Genomic DNA, 17,588 nt, shown 5'->3' with positions numbered 1-17,588 from the left:
CGTTAGAAGAAAAGACCTCCTGGGTGGGGCAAGGAGAGAGATCTGCGCCCAGATACTTGGCAGTTGGGGGGGGTGAGGGAAGCCCTATGGCCCGCTGACCCCCAGGTTGGCCCTTGGCCACCTCTGGGCTCCGGACAGGCTGGGAACAGCCCCTTTCCCCGGGGACCTTGGCTCCGACCTCACCCCTCCCAGTCCGTGTGCAGATTGGCTAAATCTGCCCTGTGCTCCGCCTCCCACCAGTAACCAAGCAGTGGTAACCATGGTGACGGGGCGGGCTGCGGCCAGTCTCATAGTGCCAGGCAGGGGGAAGGGCAGCAGGAAAGGGATGAAAGTTCGGAGTTGGATTTGGGCAGGGGACAATCTCACTTCCACACATACACACACACACACAGCCCAGCTTCCTACTGACCAGGTGCAATCTTCCCCGCATTCCCTAGGCCGAGAGGCTGGGGAAGAGGGCTCCTGCCCCTTGGCCTAGAAGGCAGTGGGAAGGGGAAGGAGGGGCTCAGTGTCCCCACATCTGAACCCCAGGGTCCAGCCCAGGGAAAGGGCTATGGGGCCTCTGGCTTCTGATCACTCCCTGGACCTGTGAACTCCACCAGTGTCCCATTCACACACCTGTGCACATCGCTTGTGTGCCACCCCTCCCATTCCCACTCAACTCTGACACAGCTCACACTGCATCTTCTGGACAGATCTGCAGTGGCAGACACAGTACACGCCTAAGCACGTCACCCGATGACCACATGAATCCTGGACATGTCTCACCCCCGTTCCATAAAATGGGGTCACACTTAGCCATGCCCCACCCTAGAGTGCCTTAAGGTACATGCAGGCATTCCACAGGCCAGTTACTAGGAAGCACAGTGCTGAAGTACTTCTTGGGGGAGGTTCTCTAACAGCAGGGGGCCTAGGGGGGTGTCTAAGGATCCTGCTTCCTATAGTAGCTGCCCTAGCTGCCCCTTATCCCCCACCCTAGGATCCTGCTAGGAGGAACGAACAGCTTGACGGGTCAGACTTACTGTCACCATGGGCACCTGCCACCAAACCAAGCATCACAAGCGCGGGCACAAGGGGCACCATCGTCTTCCCTGGAGCTGGCTCAGGGGCCATCCAGGGCCCCAGCACCAGGGCCGGCCACAGCCCAGAACAATCAACCTGTGATGGAGAGAAGGGCACAGTCAGTTAGCCGGTATCCAGCGAGGCCCCTACCGCCCACCTGTGCCACCTCCTAGCCCCCACTCACCACCCAGACCCCGCTCATCCTCACTGACCATCCAGAGCCCGGTTCCACGACACAGCCCCCTCCTCGACCTCGGATTGTGCGATGACCACCCAGGCTCCTCATGGATCCCCCCACCTCAGTGACCCTAAGGACAACCCAACAGTCACACCATAGGGAGACAACACAAGAGGCCTTCAGGTCATTCTCTAAACCTGAGTAGGAGGGCAGGGGGCCACTGAGACCAGAGGATGGGCAGGGCTGTTCTGTCCCAGACTGAGTTTCCAACCTGCCTCCATTAGGAGACCCGAATGGCGAAACAGGGTCAGAAGACACAGAGACATACAGACCAAACAAAATAAGACAGAGACAGGGAGCAGTGAGAAGGTAGCAGACCCATCCAGCCAGGGGGACCCATTGTCTCTTCTTGCCCCCGCAGGGAGGGAGGAGTGGGCCAGACCCCGCATGCTGAGGACAGGCCCCAGAGCACAGACTTGTTAGCAGCAGACAGAATCCAGGTATCAGAGGCTTGAAGCCAAAGCCACAGCCCGTCTAGGCTCGCCAGGACATGCTCCTGACAAGTCGTAGCTGCCCTGCCTGGCCACCCTCGTCCTACCCAATTCCCATGGCATCTTCCCACTCCAAGAGGAAACCCCAGGGAGGCCCTGGTGTGGATGGGGATAGGGGTGGTGGACCCTCAGATTCCACCCGCACCTCCTCTGCCCCTGCCCTAGTGGCCTAGGGCGGATCCAGCTTCTGGGAGCTGCTTGCTCAGAACCACCTGCCAGCCTGAGCCAGGCACCTGTGCACAGGGAAGGCTGTGTCTGGGACTGGTGGAACGCCTCCCAGGCCTTTGCTCCTAGGGTTCCTCGGGCAGGTGTGCCCTCCCAGTCTGCCAGGCACCTGTGTGAAGCCTCAGCACAGTCACAGCACACTGACTACACCGACGGCACTGTTGTCACTCCACAGCCCTGATGATGCCCCTGCAGGGGGCTTCAGGGAATCCACAACAGCTCCCACCAGCACTGCTCACAGTTCACTCTGAGCAGGCGGCTGGCACACGAGAAGCCCCTTGATAATGCTCTGGAAGCACAGCAGGATGCAGAGGGGCCGGGGTGATGACGAACACCCCCGGGCACCCCACAGTGGTCCCAGGGACTCTGGGGGGAGAGTCTAAGTTAGACTCAGTTCCCAGCTGGCCCACAGTGGTAGGAGGATTCACAAGGAAGTGCCGGGGCCGGGCTCGAAGACGGCTCTGCTCCTGCCCGGAACTCGAACTCTTTTCTCAACGGGGACAGTCAGAGGTCAGAAGACTGGAGGGCGGTAGGTAAGCAGAGGTGCTAAGACAAAACAGGCAGGGCTGGGAAGTGAGGTCGGGGCTGAGCACAGAGGGCAAAGTGCGGGAGATGTCCTTTGTCCCAAGAGCTGGCTACTAGCCTTAGACAGCAACTAAGAAGCAAAGGCAAAAGAGCTGAAGGGGCACAGTGGGCATCCGGTCCCATTTACACCATGCCTAGGGTTCCCCTCAGGGATCGCAAAGTTCTGGTGGTGGAGACCAGGAGAGGGGGTCCCCACCATGATGCCTGGTACAGCTGGTCTGGGACATAAGTCCCACTGAGCATGGATGCCACAGTGCTGGGGTGAAGCCATGGCACCAAGAATAGAATTCAAGTTCTAAGGCAGACATACAGCAGCGAACTGGCCAGGCTGTGGCCCCCTGACACGTCATCCTATCGTCCCTGGTACAGACACCATGGGTTTACAGCTCAGGGGTGGGTTGTTGCACCAAAGACAGGGCAGAGGGGGCTAGTCCCAGTATCACAGTGTGCAACGATAGCATATTCACAGAGAGGCTTGGAGCCCCCTCCCTGGGGCAGACCCCATGGGGGTGGAAGCCACAGGAACTCACAACATGGGGGCAGATCTCCCTGGTATGAACTAAAGGTGACAAAGGTACAAAGAAGGGAGATCATGGAGGCACAAGCGCACAGCCCGGCAAACAGCGCATGGAACGCCCCAGCACGCGTCTCATGGCGGCAGATCCCTGTCTGGCTATGGGAATCAGATCCCTAAACTCTTGGGTGGGCACATTGTGGAGGTGCGGCTGTCCAATCCAGACATCAGAGGAGAGTAGACAGAAGGTGCAGACATCCTGGGGGTGGAGCTACCTGACAGACATTACAGGGGCGGGAGTCCCCAGGACAGCCATCAAGGGGGCCTAACTCCAGAACAGAGGTCCTGTGGTGCAGTCTAGAATATGATTCTGGCCATGGGTGTCAAAAGAATTGGGGCCCCTGATAAGCCCCTCCCCAGTGTGAGAAAGACAAGTGACACTGACTTGGGGACTCCAAGGGCCCTTGTGTATCTAAGTTGGGGATATTAGCACACTATCCAGATACACAAAGCAGGACAGACGAAGGTAGAGAAGTTGAAAACAAAGACATTCCCTCTCCAAAGAGCTTCTCCCAGAGGTCCGTGGACACAAGGACACAGCTACCCAGAGACTGGAAACACTGGGAACACACGGGCAAAGACACATTCTCAGAGGACTGCTGCAGCAACCATACTGCCATCTAAGCCAGGGGTTCTCGGGTCACCAGTTCCTAGCGAGAGCGAGCTGCTGCCCACCTCCGACTCTGGAAATGCAGCCGGCCCCCAGCCCCGGGGCCCCCCTCCTCCAAGTCCTGGATGCCTGGGCCTCACCTTAATCTAGACCTTGGCCCTGTCCCCACCCCAGAGTGCTCCAGGTCACCTGTGGGGAGAAGGTGGGAAAGGAGCAGGGAGGTGAGGCTGATGCTAACCCTGCTGGGGTCGCCGAGCACCCTCTGAATCCAGTGCGACAGTGTTAAGAGCCAAGTGTCCACTCCCTGCAGCATGGCTGGCTGAGTCTGTTTCTCACAACTGAGACGAGAACAAGGCCTGAGCTCTTGACATTAACGAAGGCTCGTCTCTGAAATGCACTGTGGCCCACTGGTCCTACCAACTGACATACTGGGGCAGGAAAACAGCCCCCTACCGTCTGACATTATAGGAATATAGTTGGGTATAATTTTTCTACATTCAGAATGGTTTGGATACATTCTTCCTTTGCTACGTCAGTGTAAGGCTGGCAAATGCCCTTTCTTGGGAAGAACTGTCCTTTATTCTCAAATTGTGTTTTGGTGTTAAAATGTCCTTTCTGGTGTGCAATAAGGATGGTAGCAGATAGCAATATTTTCTATAGCATCCTTACCTGGCCAAATAAAAAATTGCCATTCCCGTGTCTGAGCCCCAAGTACTTCTGGAAAGTGTACTGGTTTGCAAAATCAAAGAGCCTGCGAATCACTGCTCTGAGGAAAAAGGAAGGGGCAGGCACCACACCAAGCCACAAGACTCAAATAAGAATGTCCTGGAAATATATGTAACACAGAGGCCATGTCACCTCCAGGCAGCCCGACCTAAGCACCCCTGTCAGCCTCAATGGGTCCCTCCAGCCCTGAGAGACCAAGTTACGCCAGAGACAGCAGTGGTGGGGGGTATCCCTGGCTGGAGAACAGCTGGGATCATTCTGAGTCCTCTTCATGAATATGCAAACACAGATTGATTTGTTTCCCTTGGGCACGTGTTATTATTCACAAATATTAATTAGTCTCCAAATACCACCTGTTTCTATGGCTCCCTACCCCCAGAGCAGGACCCTGGCTCCCTGGAGGCTGGGGCCCCAAAATGGACATCAACAGGAGGAGGGGTCCCCAAGGCCCCCGAAGGGAGAGACCAATGCTTGGGTAAGAGAAGCCGGAGGGCAGGGAGGGCAGGGAGAGCCGGGAGCCGCTCACGTTCAAAGCCGCGGGCAGCTAACCGAGCCCTTTTGTCATGTCCTGGACAGTTCACTGCGTGGCATTGCAGCAGCGGCCGCGGAGGCGGAAACAGGCCTTGTTACACTTGGGAAGGAAAACCAACATGTTTCCAACTCTCACCAAACCGACCGCGGGATTATGACGGGAATAAATCAGCCTCAGCCTCGACCCCAACCCTGGGGAAGGCGGCAGGCAGCAGTAGGCAGCTTCCCTCAGCAGGCCAGGTGGCCAAAGTCTGTAAGCATAGCTTGTAACAGCCGGCCCACTCTCCCACAGTGGGGCCCCCTACCCTCTTAAGCCCTGGGCTCCTTGGGCTCCCTGGGGAATGGAAGGGGAACTTAGGAAGTGCATCCCAGAGCCTTTCCAAGCAGCATGAGGTCCAGCAGAGGCACCTGCCTACAGCTATAGCCCCACCAAGCCACCAGCCCTCTGGCACCCTCCCTCAGGCAGCAGAACCTCCCTGGGGTGAGTGCTCCCCAGCACCTCCAGGCCTCAGCACCTGCTGATCCCCCTACCGGGAGGAACACCCTTCTCCTGCCCCCAGCCACGCGCTTACCCCTCAAAACTCAGCTCGAATGACGCATCCCTATGAGTCCCCCAAGTGACCCTCCCAAGTTTAGTGAAGGCAGCAAGAGGTGGTGTTGACCAGGGATCCTTTTCCTTTTAAAGATTTTATTTATTTATTGACAGAGAGAGAGAGCACAAGCAGGGGAGGAGGCAGGGAGAAGGAAAAGCAGGCTCCCTGCTGAGCAAGGAGCCCAATGTGGGGCTTGATCCCAGGACCCTGAGATCATGACCTGAGCTAAACGACTGAACCACCCAGGCACCCCAGAACGGGGGTTCTCAATCCAAGGTGATTCTGTAGCCGCCCCCAACCCCCGTGTGACTAACGGGCAATGTGTGGAGACATATTTTACTACCAAGACTGGAGGTGAGGGGCAAGTGCTACCAGCAACTAGCAGGCAGAAACAAGGCATGCTGCCAGATACCCTACAGTAATAGGCCAGCCCCCTGCAACAAAGAATTATCTGGTCCAAAATGTTGGTACTATTGAGGTTGAAAAACCCTGGTATAGACAGCAAGATCCTTTGCTGACGTAGGCCAGGGCCTACTCCAGAAGCCAGTGAGCACCTTGGGCCCTCCACTCAAAGACATCCCAGTCTGGCTTAACTCTTCTATCCATTGTCCCCGGGCCTCAGGATCGTAGAGCATGTCCCACTCCCTCTCAAAGTCAGCCTTGCCTCTGGAAGCCAGGACTTACAGGACATCCTCCACACCCCTTCACATAGGCCATCAGCAAGTGGCCTCCCTACAAGACAGAGAACTCTGCTCTCAGGCACCTTTTTTGCTGCGAATGGGGCTCCCAGGTAGGTCAGACCCAACATCTGAGGATGGACAGGTGAAGGGACACATGCCTCCCCATCCGGCCTTTCCCACCTGTGACACAGCCTTCCTGCTGCACCCTCCACCTTATCCCAATGCCCACTTCGTCATGCATAGGACCTGGCCCCTAGCAGATCCCCAATACATGCTCATTCCCTTTCTCTGCTTAGGCCAGACCCATCTCTCATGACCCCTCTGATCCGCTGACTGTGCAGAACTATTCAGTGGGCCCTGCTGGGCCCTGAACAAGACAGCCAAGGGCTGGGCCTTCCAGGAGCTTAGGGAAAATGGCCCAACCAGAACTCATCCTCCCCAGAACCATCCCCACCCCCTGGTCCCCTTCTAAGTGACAGGCACTACCACATACCTGGTCCCCCAAGCCGGTCAGTCCTCCTCAAATTCTCCTTTCTCATCTCCCCACACAACCAACTGGGCAGTAAGTCAGAATCTGCACTGCCCGGGGCACCTGGGTGGCTCAGCTGGTTAGGTGCCTGCCTTCAGCTCAGGTCATGATCCCAGGGTCCCGGGATCGCGCCCCACATCGGGCTCCCCACTCAGCGGGAACCCTGTTTCTCCCTTTCCTACTCCCCCTGCTTGTGCTCCCTCTCTTGCTGTGTCTCCTTCTGTCAAATAAATAAAATCTTTAAAGAAAAAAATACAAAGAATCTGCACTGCTCTACTGCTCTTCTCCAACCACCACATGCCAGTGAGACCCCAGGAGCGTGGCCCTCTTCAGGGGGCTTCCTCCCTCAGCTTGCTCCCGTCCACCCTGCCCACAAACAAGCTCCCTCACCCCAGCTTATAAGAACGTGAAGGCAGTCATGGCCCTCCAGCACATTCTGCTGCTTGATTCCTTAGCAGATGCACGGACAGTGTTTCAGGACTGAATGGGTGGGCAAGCGGAGAGATGGACGCATGGCTGATGCTTCTCCACGCATGGACCTTCAATGTCTCCATACCACCCACAGGAAAAAGTCTAGAGTCTTTATTTAGCTGGACACCCAAGGCTCACCACGCTCTATCTCCAACCCCAACCCACCTGCTCTGTGCTTCCCGCAGAAAGGCAGTGAGAGAAGTGAAAGAGACAGGGAAGGAAGTGCCCGGATCTCGGGAGTGCCTTGCTCTCTCTACCACAGCCTCCAGTTGACGGGAACAAATGGAGAAGCAGACAGATACCAGTGTTAAGTCCCAGAACGTCACCCAGAAGCCTATTTCACACCTACAGCAGCTGACGAGCTGGATATCACTCCCCACCCACCTCCATCAAGCATTCTGGCCAGAAACCCAGGCATCACCCTTCACACCTCCCCTCCCCACTCATGTGCCACATTCAGCCCTTCGCCATGTCCCATCTCGTCCATGTCCCTATATGGCACTCACGTCCCTTCTCTCCACCTCCATCACCACCTCCCTGGTCCTTCAGCATCCCTCAGCCGTGTGCACCCCGGACCGTGTCATGTACCCAGTGGCAACTCTTCCACGGCTCCCTGCCAGCCTGCATCACAGTCCCAGCCACTCAGCCTGGCCACAGGACCCCTCTGTGACCCCACTCCTGCCACCTTTTGGGGCACACTCACCAGATCTCTGCTTGCTCACGTCAGTCACTCTTGGACAACCAGCACTGAGGGGAGGGTACCAGGGTCTCCGCTCCTTCCTGGAGAGAGAGGAAAGCACGAGAAAACACCAAGAATGTCAGAACAGCAGAGTAGATAGTGACACAGAAAGACATTCAAAATCTGTTGGTGGGGAAAAAAAAATAGGTTTTGAAACTATTCATGCAGGACATTCCCCATTCAGTAAAAATGCCCATCGTCTCTACTCGCTCACTCACTCTTTTCAAGACTCCTGAGCATCTACTATGCGCTGGGCTTTCTTCTAGGTACCCAAATATGCCGCAAGCAACACGCAGACTAAGCCCCCATCAATCCTGCAGCTACCCCCCCCGCCCCCCCCCCCCCCCAGTTAGACCCCTCTGGGACCCTTCCAGCAGAGCAGAGGCCCCTCCCACCGTTGTGCCCCACCCCCAGCTCTGGCCTGCCAGGCAACCACAAGAACCTCTTCTTCTGATCCTCAAATGTGCCCTATTTTGTGCAGTCTCCAGCCCTGTCAGTGCCCAAAACACGCTGCCCAAATGCCTCTGCCAAGCACCCCGTGGATTGCGGAGCCAATGGCACTTCCTCAGGGAGATCTTCTGTGGTGTCCCAGACTACACGCTTGGACTTTGCCTAGGAGTAGTGGCCACAAAAGTCACCAATATTTTTTTAACTTATAAAAAAGATTTTAAGGGTGCCCAGGTGGCTCAGTGGGTTGGGCCTCTGCCTTTGGCTCAGGTCATGATCTCAGGGTCCTGGGACTTGGTCCCGCATCGGGCTCTCTGCTCAGCAGGGAGCCTGCATCTCCCTCCTCTGCCTGCCTCTCTGCCCACTTGTGATCTCTCTGTCTGTCTGTCAAATAAACAAAATCTAAAAAAATATTTTGGGGCACCTGGGTGGCTCAGTGGGTTAAAGCCTCTGCCTTCAGCTCAGGTCATGATCCCAGGGTCCTGGGATCGAGCCCTGCATCGGGCTCTCTGCCTGCTTCCTCCTCTCTCTCTGCCTGCCTCTCTGCCTACTTGTGATCTGTCTGTCAAATAAATAAATAAAAATCTTAAAAAAAAAAAAGATTTTATTTATTTGAGAGAAAGAAAAACAGAGAGCACACAAGCTGGGGCAGCAGCAGAGGGACAGGGAGAAGCAGGCACCCCACCAAGCAGGGAGCCTGACGTGGCTTTCGATCCCAGGACCTCAGGATCATGACCAGTTAGGCAGATGCTTAACTGACTGAGCTGCCCAGGCACCCCGCGAATTTCTTTTTTTTATATAATTGCTGAGTGGTGGCCGAGTCACGACCACAAGCTGGGCATGTGCCCGGCTCAGTTCCGTGTCCCCAGCCCCCAGCAGAGAACAGGCACGTAGTAGGTGCTCCCCCAGGATATGCCGAATGAGTGGATGAATACATGAATGAGCGCACAGAGAATACCCTAGCTCGGAAGAACCACACCAGCATACGCGCAGCCCTCAAAGAAGCTTCAGCAGCAATATTTATTTTTGACTTTCTGCTTCTCTATAATTTTTTAAAATGAAGGTGTGCCCCTGGATGCCTCCTCCGTTGGCACACACACAGCCACACAGCCTGGCTCTTCCCTCCAGAAGCGTGGGCGCCAGCCCAGTTGGGGGTGGGGGGTCGGACATGCCCACACAGTCTTGTCACCACCTCGCCACCGCTCAGTGACTTGGCGCCACGGAGCCCACTTGGAACACAGCAATTGCCCCATGCCTTCTCCCAAAACAGACACTCAGGGATGGGGGTCAGAGGGTGGCCTCGCCAACAACACCCAGCCAGCCTCCCGCACCTGGAAACTGTCCTCCCTTGAGACTGACCACCTTTGCCACCACGGAGAATGTCCTCACGGATGGAAAGGCCATCATAAAGGACCACGACGGGCCTCACCAACCCACCACTGTCCCGGGCGGACCCTGTAGCTCACCCCCTCTTGGGCCGCCATTGGCCCCTGCCCCTGCCCGAACCAATAGCCCTGACCCTCAGAAGGGCTGTGCACCTCCCTCCCCAGGTCCACTGAGTTTCTACAGCGTTCCCTGTGGCCGCTGCTCCCAGCACATAGGCTGCTAGGCAGGTCTGGCCAGACAAACCAGCTTCCACGTCCTAGACTCAAAGGCTGGTTTGTCTGGGGACACCCGCCGGGGCCTCATGCTTCCAGATGTGGGCTGTTGGCTCCTCCATTGCTCAGGGACCCAGGGGAAGAGGGATAGAGTCTGAGGCAGGGAATGGGGAGGGTCCCCTAAGCCAGTTGGCACTAGGGGCATGGACCTAAACTGACCAGGAGTCACACCTGGAAGAGGTATATGTTCAAAATGGCCCAGAGGTGGGTGGGTCAGAGAACAGATAAAACTTTGCATTGGGGAAGACCTTAAAGCACAAAGAAGGGCAGGATTCTGGAACAGCCAGAACAGTACCTGGTACCACACCAGTCCAGGATCAAACAGGCCCCCAAACAGCCTGGACAGGCAATCAGAATCACCCTTCACATTCACCTGCAGCAGCTCCCAGAACCACGCTACACTTATCCTGGGACAAACCCAGAACAATCAGGACCACCAGACACACCCAGAAGGCCAACTGGAGAGCTCCTCAGAAAGGGCCTAACTGGTACCGAACCCAAGTCTGGAATCCCTCGTTGGCCCCCAGAAAGGCCTCGGAAGTGCGGAGGGGGGTGGCAACGATCAGGATCAGGTAAGAGGCCTTGGCACCCACCCACAGCTGGCCCCCAGGAGGGCTCTCGGGCATGTGCCACACCTGGATGCCTGCCTGGCAGCAGGACCAGAAATGCTGTGGCCCCTCCAGAGCAGCGCCCAGGCAGGTCCTGTGGCTACACCGGAGACGGTCCCCAGAAGCAGCAGCCAAAACACTGCTGAGCAGCAAACGCCCCTGTTCTCAGATCTGGAGGTGAAGGACACGTAGAGACCTGCGCATCCAGACCTCAGACGCACCTCATCAGACACCCAACGCCTGGGCGGGGAGGGGGGAAGTGGGGATGGGGCACACTGAGGCCTCCGGTCTCACTCCAGCCCACCAGAAGGACAAACACATCCTAGCAATACACACGCTCCCACAGACGCTCCCACGGACGACAACGAAGGCAGGCGGCTGGGGGCCAGACACTCTCCTGGTTGAGCTCCCCCAACCCACGAACCTCACTTCAGGACAGCAAATACTTTAGGAGAGCGGGTGCCCTCACCTTAACACGGTATTGATTTAAAGTCACCCCCTTGCCAGCCCTCACCCCATGCGTCTGAGGAACGTGGGTCTGTACCACCTCCGCTGATGGTTACCAGAAGGACTGGCTGCTAATACCATTGAGTTATCGTGTTCGCTAGAGGCCGGGCCCTGTTCTAAGCACCTCTTGCATACCCAACCTTAATCCTCACCACAACCCCACCAGGCTTGGAACTGTCTCATACGCCACCTGACAAAGGAGAAAACAGAGACTTACGCAACTTGCTCGGGGTCACACTGCTAGTCAGCGGAGGGGTGCCTCAGCAGTCTGGAACCAGAGCCTGCCCTAGCCACTGACAAGCACAGCCCAGCACTCTCTGAGAGACATCTCTGCCCTTCCTCTGCCCAGGTTTCTCTCACAAACTCCAGAGCCCCCTCCTGGATGTTTCCCCTGCCCACAAAGGAACTCAAATATCCCAAGCATGTCAAAGACATCGTGTCCAACCATGACCTCAAGTTCATTATCTCCCCCCACCCCCCAGTCTACTTCTCCTCCCCATCCCCAGCTCAGTGACGTTGCAGGGCATAAAGGCCCCACCCAGTCACTCTCAGGAACCTGGACCCCTACATCTTCCTTCCCCTCTTCTACCTCTACGTCCAATAGATTGTTCTGTCCTGATAAATGTGCCTTCTTTTTTTTTTTTTTTAAGATTTTATTTATTTATTTGACAGACAGAGATCACAAGTAGGCCGAGAGGCAGGCAGAGAGAGAGAGAGAGAGAGAGAGGAGGAAGCAGGCTCCCCGCTGAGCAGAGAGCCCGATGCGGGACTCGATCCCGGGACCCCGAGATCATGACCTGAGCCGAAGGCAGCGGCTTAACCCACTGAGCCACCCAGGCGCCCTAAATGTGCCTTCTTGATGGCTCCATGCTACTGCCCTATCCAAGCCACCATCACTTCTCACTCGCACCCTCCTCACGGGGCATTCTGGGTCCATCCACTTCCCACAGCCACGGAATCCTCTTCTGGAAACGTCAGTAAGATCCTAGCACATTCCACGGCCCCAGCCCAAGCTTTAAGTTTTCGGCGTCTCCCTTCCATGTTCTCAGAATAAAGTTACAGCTACTTACAAGACATTAAAGGCCCTCTGGGATCTGCTATACCTTAGAATTCCTCAAGACCTCTGAGTCTTCACTCACACTATATTCTCTGCCTGGAGAGCTCTTTGTCCAGCTGGAAAACTCCTGTTCGTTCCTCAAAACCCACTTCAGATAGCCCCTTCTCAGTCTCTTCTGGAACTCATCTGACTTTGACCCTTAAACTCCCCAACCTTGTGACTTCAGCTCGGGACCGCAGCTGCTTCAGATGAGCTGATGCTGAGCTCAACCTCGGCAGTTCCTTTGGGGAGGGCTGCCTCTTCCATACAGCAGTCCTAGCAGTCCTAGCTAGTCCCCTAGGAAGCAGGGCAGCCTGGCTGAAAGTGCCTAGCCCAGTGTCTGGCACACAGTCGGCAATCAATAAGAGGTTAGTGAATTGCTCTGCATTCCCATGATGCAATCTGTTTCCCCAGGGACCATGAGCTTCTCAAGGGCAGGGCCCTAGCTGCAAGCTTGACCCAAGCACACAACAGTGTCAGTCACACAAGGCGGGCCAGCCATTGTTGATTATACATTGCCATACAGTCCCTTGGATTCTCACAATGGCCTGGGGACCCAGTCAGGGTCGGATTAGCTGTCCCATTTCACAGGGGGTGAAACTGAGGTGTAGGGAAGAACGAGCTGGAAAGTGGAGAAGCTAGGACATATGTCACAGTCTCCATCAAAGAGGCCTGGGTCCCCTACACTGAACTCCTACTAGTCAGGGCTGATGGGAGAGAGTGGAGAGATCACAAACTGCCAGGGCCTGCATTTTGCTGCATATCAACCCAATTCCCCAGAAAAGCTTTCCAGCCCATCTACTCTTACTGTAGCCATTCCCCTCCAACTGCTTCAACAGCCCCCAAATCAACGCCCCAGACACCACCCCCATGCTCACAGTGTGAACAAGGGAGAACAGAGGAGGCCAGGAGCTGCAGGAGGAAGGACAAGGAGGAAGGAAGGAATCATATGAAAGCGATTTCCTTGTTAAAGAAAAGAAAGAGGAAAGAGAACAACTGGGGAGAAAAACAAACCTGCAGACACATTTCAGATCATAAGAGGGAAACTGAGCCAGCCAAAATGTACAAGAAAGTGTGTGCAGGGGAGTGTGCTAGACTAGTCTGTGAGCGTGCACACACCCTTCCCCGGGCTGTGCGAAGGGGTGCTGTGAGGGCACAAGTGAGCACATGGAGCGGAGCATGGGCATGTGAGATACCTGCGCTCCAGGGGCTGGGCAGGCCCCAGTGTGCAAGAGTGAGGGCAAGAAGGCAAGGGGTGGGGAGGGAAGCTGAGTGCGGGAATGAAGGGGTGTGTGTGTGTGTGTGTGTGTGTGTGTTTGAGAGAGAGAGAGAGAGAGAGAGAGAGACTGTGTGGCCTGTGCCTGGGGCTGCGGATGTTGGAGGCTGTGCTTAGGGAGTTACACCTGCTCCTTCTTGAAGCCCTAGGCTCATTCATATAATCAGTGGAAAAACAGGGATTTTCTTGTTCCCTGAAGCAAGAGTTAATAAGGTGCCAAGCATAGAATTTTCTGCGATTTCCTCTCAGAACCCTCCTCTGGATCCCATCAGATCTCTCATGCTTTCCAAAGGATCTCTCAGCAGATCCCTTCCCAGGGGATCCCTCACCATTGAGGATCCCCTGGAAAGATCCTCCTGGATCCTTTCCTAGGCCTTCCACCCCAGTGCACTTTCCTGGATTTTCTGGCCGGATTGCGCACCAGGTCACTCTGGATCCCTGCCCTTGTCTCTTCAGGAACCAAAGCAGAGCCTTCATCACCAACACTCAGCAGTCCAGCCTCGCAGGCTCTGCCTGGCCGCCCTCAGGGGAATCCAGAGACTCCCCTCCCTTCCAGTTCACAGCTCAGGTACCGGGCTCCTACCGCCCAATCTGCTCCACCTTGAGGGGCCCTGCACTGCGCGGTTTGGGGGGGTGTTGTGGAAATGGGGAGAAAGGCTAGCCCCTCCCCCACCCCGGGGTGGAAGAACCAGAGAGGCGGCATTCCAGAGAAATGAGGAGGGGGCCTAGCAGAGCACGCGGGCAGAGATCCTGGTCAGTGGGAGACAGAGACATCGAAAAGCCAGTATAGACGAGAGAGAGAGAGACAGACAGACACACTCAGAGATGGGGAGGGAGAACAGAGAGACGCGGGGAGGGAGCCACACACAGCGGGAGAAACCCTGGGGCTGCGGGGGGTGAGTCTGGGAGGCAGTGACACAGGGAGACAGAGATACAGAGACACTGAAGGGCACCGAGGCCGAGACACCGAGGAAAGCAGAAGCTGAGCCTGAAACGTGGGCACAGCGATGAGGACCGGGGCACACCGGGACGGGACGGGACGGGACGGGACGCAGGGCGGCGACTGAGTGAACTTTCCGGAGCGGGTCCGAGTGGACACGTCCTCCCGGGACAGGTCGCTCTGGGGCCTTCAGGTCTTCGCGCCGGGGTGGGGGTGGGCACAGCCCGCCCGGGCCCCTCCCCTAACCGCGCGGGCGACCGAGGCGGGTGGGGGGCTCCAAACTCGCGCCCGGCGCACCCCGGGCCCGCACGTGCGCCGGGGCCGCGAGCGAGACGGGGGCGCGTCGGCTGCGGCTCCCCCGCCGGCTGGGAGGGGGCGCCTGTGCGGCGGGGGCGGGGGCGCGGCCTGGACCCGCCCGGGGCTGGGGTGGCGGTGGGAGGTGGAGGGCCGCCCCCGGAGCGCGGCCGCGCCGCAGGGGGGAGACGAGGCGGGCCCGAGGACGCCGAGCACAAATGCAAAGGGAAACTTTGCACTGGGGGGCGCGGGCTGCGGTTCAGGTGCGGCGCGGAGGGCGGGGAGAAGGGGGGCGGCGAGGGGCGGCGAGGAGCTAGCCAGCCGCTAGCCAGCCGGCGGCGGTGGCGGGGTGGGGGGCCGTCTGCTGCGGGGTAAGCGCGGGGAGGAGCCGCCAGGCTCGGCGTGGGGGGGGGCCCAGCCGAGGCTGCGGGCGCGGCAGGTGGGGGCGCGGCCCGGCCTAAGCGGCGCCTCTAGCCCGGCTCGGAAGACGCGGGGAGGGGGCGGCCAGAGCCGGGAAGGAACCGACGCGGAGGGGACTGGAGGGGGGCCCGGGGGTCACTCACCGCCTATCCAGGGGCCGTCGGTCCGCATGTCCCCCCCCCAAGCCGCTGGGGCCGCTGCTCCCGCTGCTCTTCTGCCGCCGCCGCCGCCGCCGGGTCCCACTCCCGCCACCGCCACCCAAGCCGGAGCCGGAGCCCGAGCCGGAGCCGGAGCCGGAGCCGCCGCCTCTGCCGCCGCCGCCACCGCTCCCGCCGCTCCCGCGCCAGCTCCAGCCGCGCGCCCCCGCTCGCGCCCGCGCCCGCGCCCCTGCCCCTGCCGTGCGCGTCCCCGGCGCCGCCCCTCCCCTCGTGCACTCTCACTCGCCGAGCGGAGGAGCCGCGTAGGCCCAGCGAGGCCACAACCCAGCCCTGAGTCTAAACCGACTGGAGCTCCAATATTGGACCAGAACCCCAGTAACGAGCATGGACAGATCCAAACCCCCACAAGAAGTCCAGATCCTATTAGTGGTTCCCACTCATAATACGAACCTCATAACTACTCTAGGACCACATTTCCTCCGTCTACAAATTTGCACCTGATAGTGAGCCCAGATGGATCTCCAAACACAATATGGAGTCCAAACTCCTAAATCTGCCCCCGCAGTGGCACAAGTAGTCATTTTAATTTGCACCCCATATTGACCCCAAATACCAGTTCTGAGTCTTAAACCCCTTTATCATCTCTACCCGCCTAAACTTGATTGTGACACCAGCACCAACTCTGGCCTTTAAATGGACCCCAGCACTAATGTTGATCCCCAGATCCCTACATGGACCTTAAAGTACAACAGCTACCTTGCTATGGACCCCAGTACTCTCTTCTGCACCCAAGACTTACATAAAACCCCAGTAGTCTCTTCTGAACCCCAAAACTAACACAAAACTTACATACCTACATAAAACTCTGAGTCCCAGGTCAACACCAATACTTTCTGCCTTGGGATTCCCGATTCCACAACTGAATTGGGTCATCAGAAAAGGACCTTACCACAGATACTGACCTTAAACCACACAAATCCTTGGGACAATTTAAGACCCTAACTTACCCCAACTTTAATAATAATCTTAGAACGCGAGATTACTGAGACTGGCTTTGCGGAAACTCCACACAAATCACCCCGTGCTCACCCTGTACTTATCTGACCTGATATCAACCCCAACCAGAGGCTGGCCGATACCCTAATACTTATAGCAGTTCCAACGGTGAATCTGAATCAAGTCTTTCACTGGTCCCCCAAACCTGATTTCAAAATACACACACACACACACACACACACACACAAAACACCCTTGGTACGGAGTTTATGACTTCTCCTAACAAACTCAAAAGCTGACCTTATAGGGGCGCCTGGGTGGCTCAGTGGGTTAAAGCCGCTGCCTTCGGCTCAGGTCATGATCTCAGGGTCCTGGGATCGAGCCCCGCATCGGGCTCTCGGCTCAGCAGGGAGCCTACTTCCCCCCTCTCTCTCTGCCTCCTTGTGATCTCTGTCTGTCAAATAAATAAATAAAATCTTTAAAAAAAAAAAAAAAAAAAAAAGCTGACCTTATAAATTTCTGGGCTAAACCTACAGCTTATGTGAAGATTTATTCCAAGTCCCAACTCAGAGGGGTACTTGGTGAGCTCCAAACCAAAAGCCACACCCTTTGGCGCGAAAACAACCCCCTCCCCATCTGCTCCAGACTCACTCTCCCAGTCCATATCACCACCATTTAAGAATCAGCCACAGAACCATCTCCTTCCTGGGAAAGATGGGAACCTGCCCCTACTGCCCTCAGTCAGTAGACCCCTTCAGGGTCTCTGATCGGGTATGGGTCTCCCTAATACCTTTGTGAGTTTGGAGGTCAGGTGAGAAATAAATAAAGCTTGGGATTGTTGAGGCTCCTGGATCCAGGGGGTAATGTGCAGGGTAGGGCTGGAGGTAGGTGGTGGTTAGGGATCTGGGCTGAGGGGTCAAGTTCTGGTTCTCCTCTAATTCACTGCCTGCTTTTGCCCCCACTTGGATTCAGAAGCAGTGCATGTGCGCCCCCTGGTGTGTGAGAAGGGGATGGACTGGCTCCGGTGGTTCTGGGCAAACAATTAGATCCTCATGACAAATAGATCAAAAATGAGTATTCCCGGGGCGCCTGGGTGGCTCAGTGGGTTAAGCCGCTGCCTTCGGCTCAGGTCAT

General features: G+C 56.8%; 1 protein-coding gene across 4 annotated transcripts in view; it reads right to left on the bottom strand.

Annotated features, from left to right (window-relative positions):
- Positions 1–15,628, bottom strand: part of PTPRF (protein tyrosine phosphatase receptor type F) — an 86,616-nt gene extending 70,988 nt beyond the window's left edge. For all 4 annotated transcript variants that reach the window (XM_059374433.1, XM_059374436.1, XM_059374434.1 and 1 more), the window contains exons 1-3: positions 15,444–15,628; positions 8,019–8,095; positions 1,023–1,158 (exon numbers count right to left, since the gene is read on the bottom strand). In XM_059374433.1, the coding sequence (XP_059230416.1) occupies positions 1,023–1,113 (91 nt within the window). In that variant the 5' untranslated portion in view covers positions 1,114–1,158; positions 8,019–8,095; positions 15,444–15,628. The remainder of the gene's footprint in view (positions 1–1,022; positions 1,159–8,018; positions 8,096–15,443) is intronic.
- Positions 15,629–17,588: the final 1,960 nt, after the last annotated feature.

This window comes from Mustela nigripes, chromosome 14 (assembly GCF_022355385.1).
Source record: "Mustela nigripes isolate SB6536 chromosome 14, MUSNIG.SB6536, whole genome shotgun sequence".
Classification (NCBI taxonomy): Eukaryota; Metazoa; Chordata; class Mammalia; order Carnivora; family Mustelidae; genus Mustela; species Mustela nigripes.
Note: the sequence above shows the minus strand (reverse complement) of the source record. Positions and strands in the feature narration are given on the sequence as shown.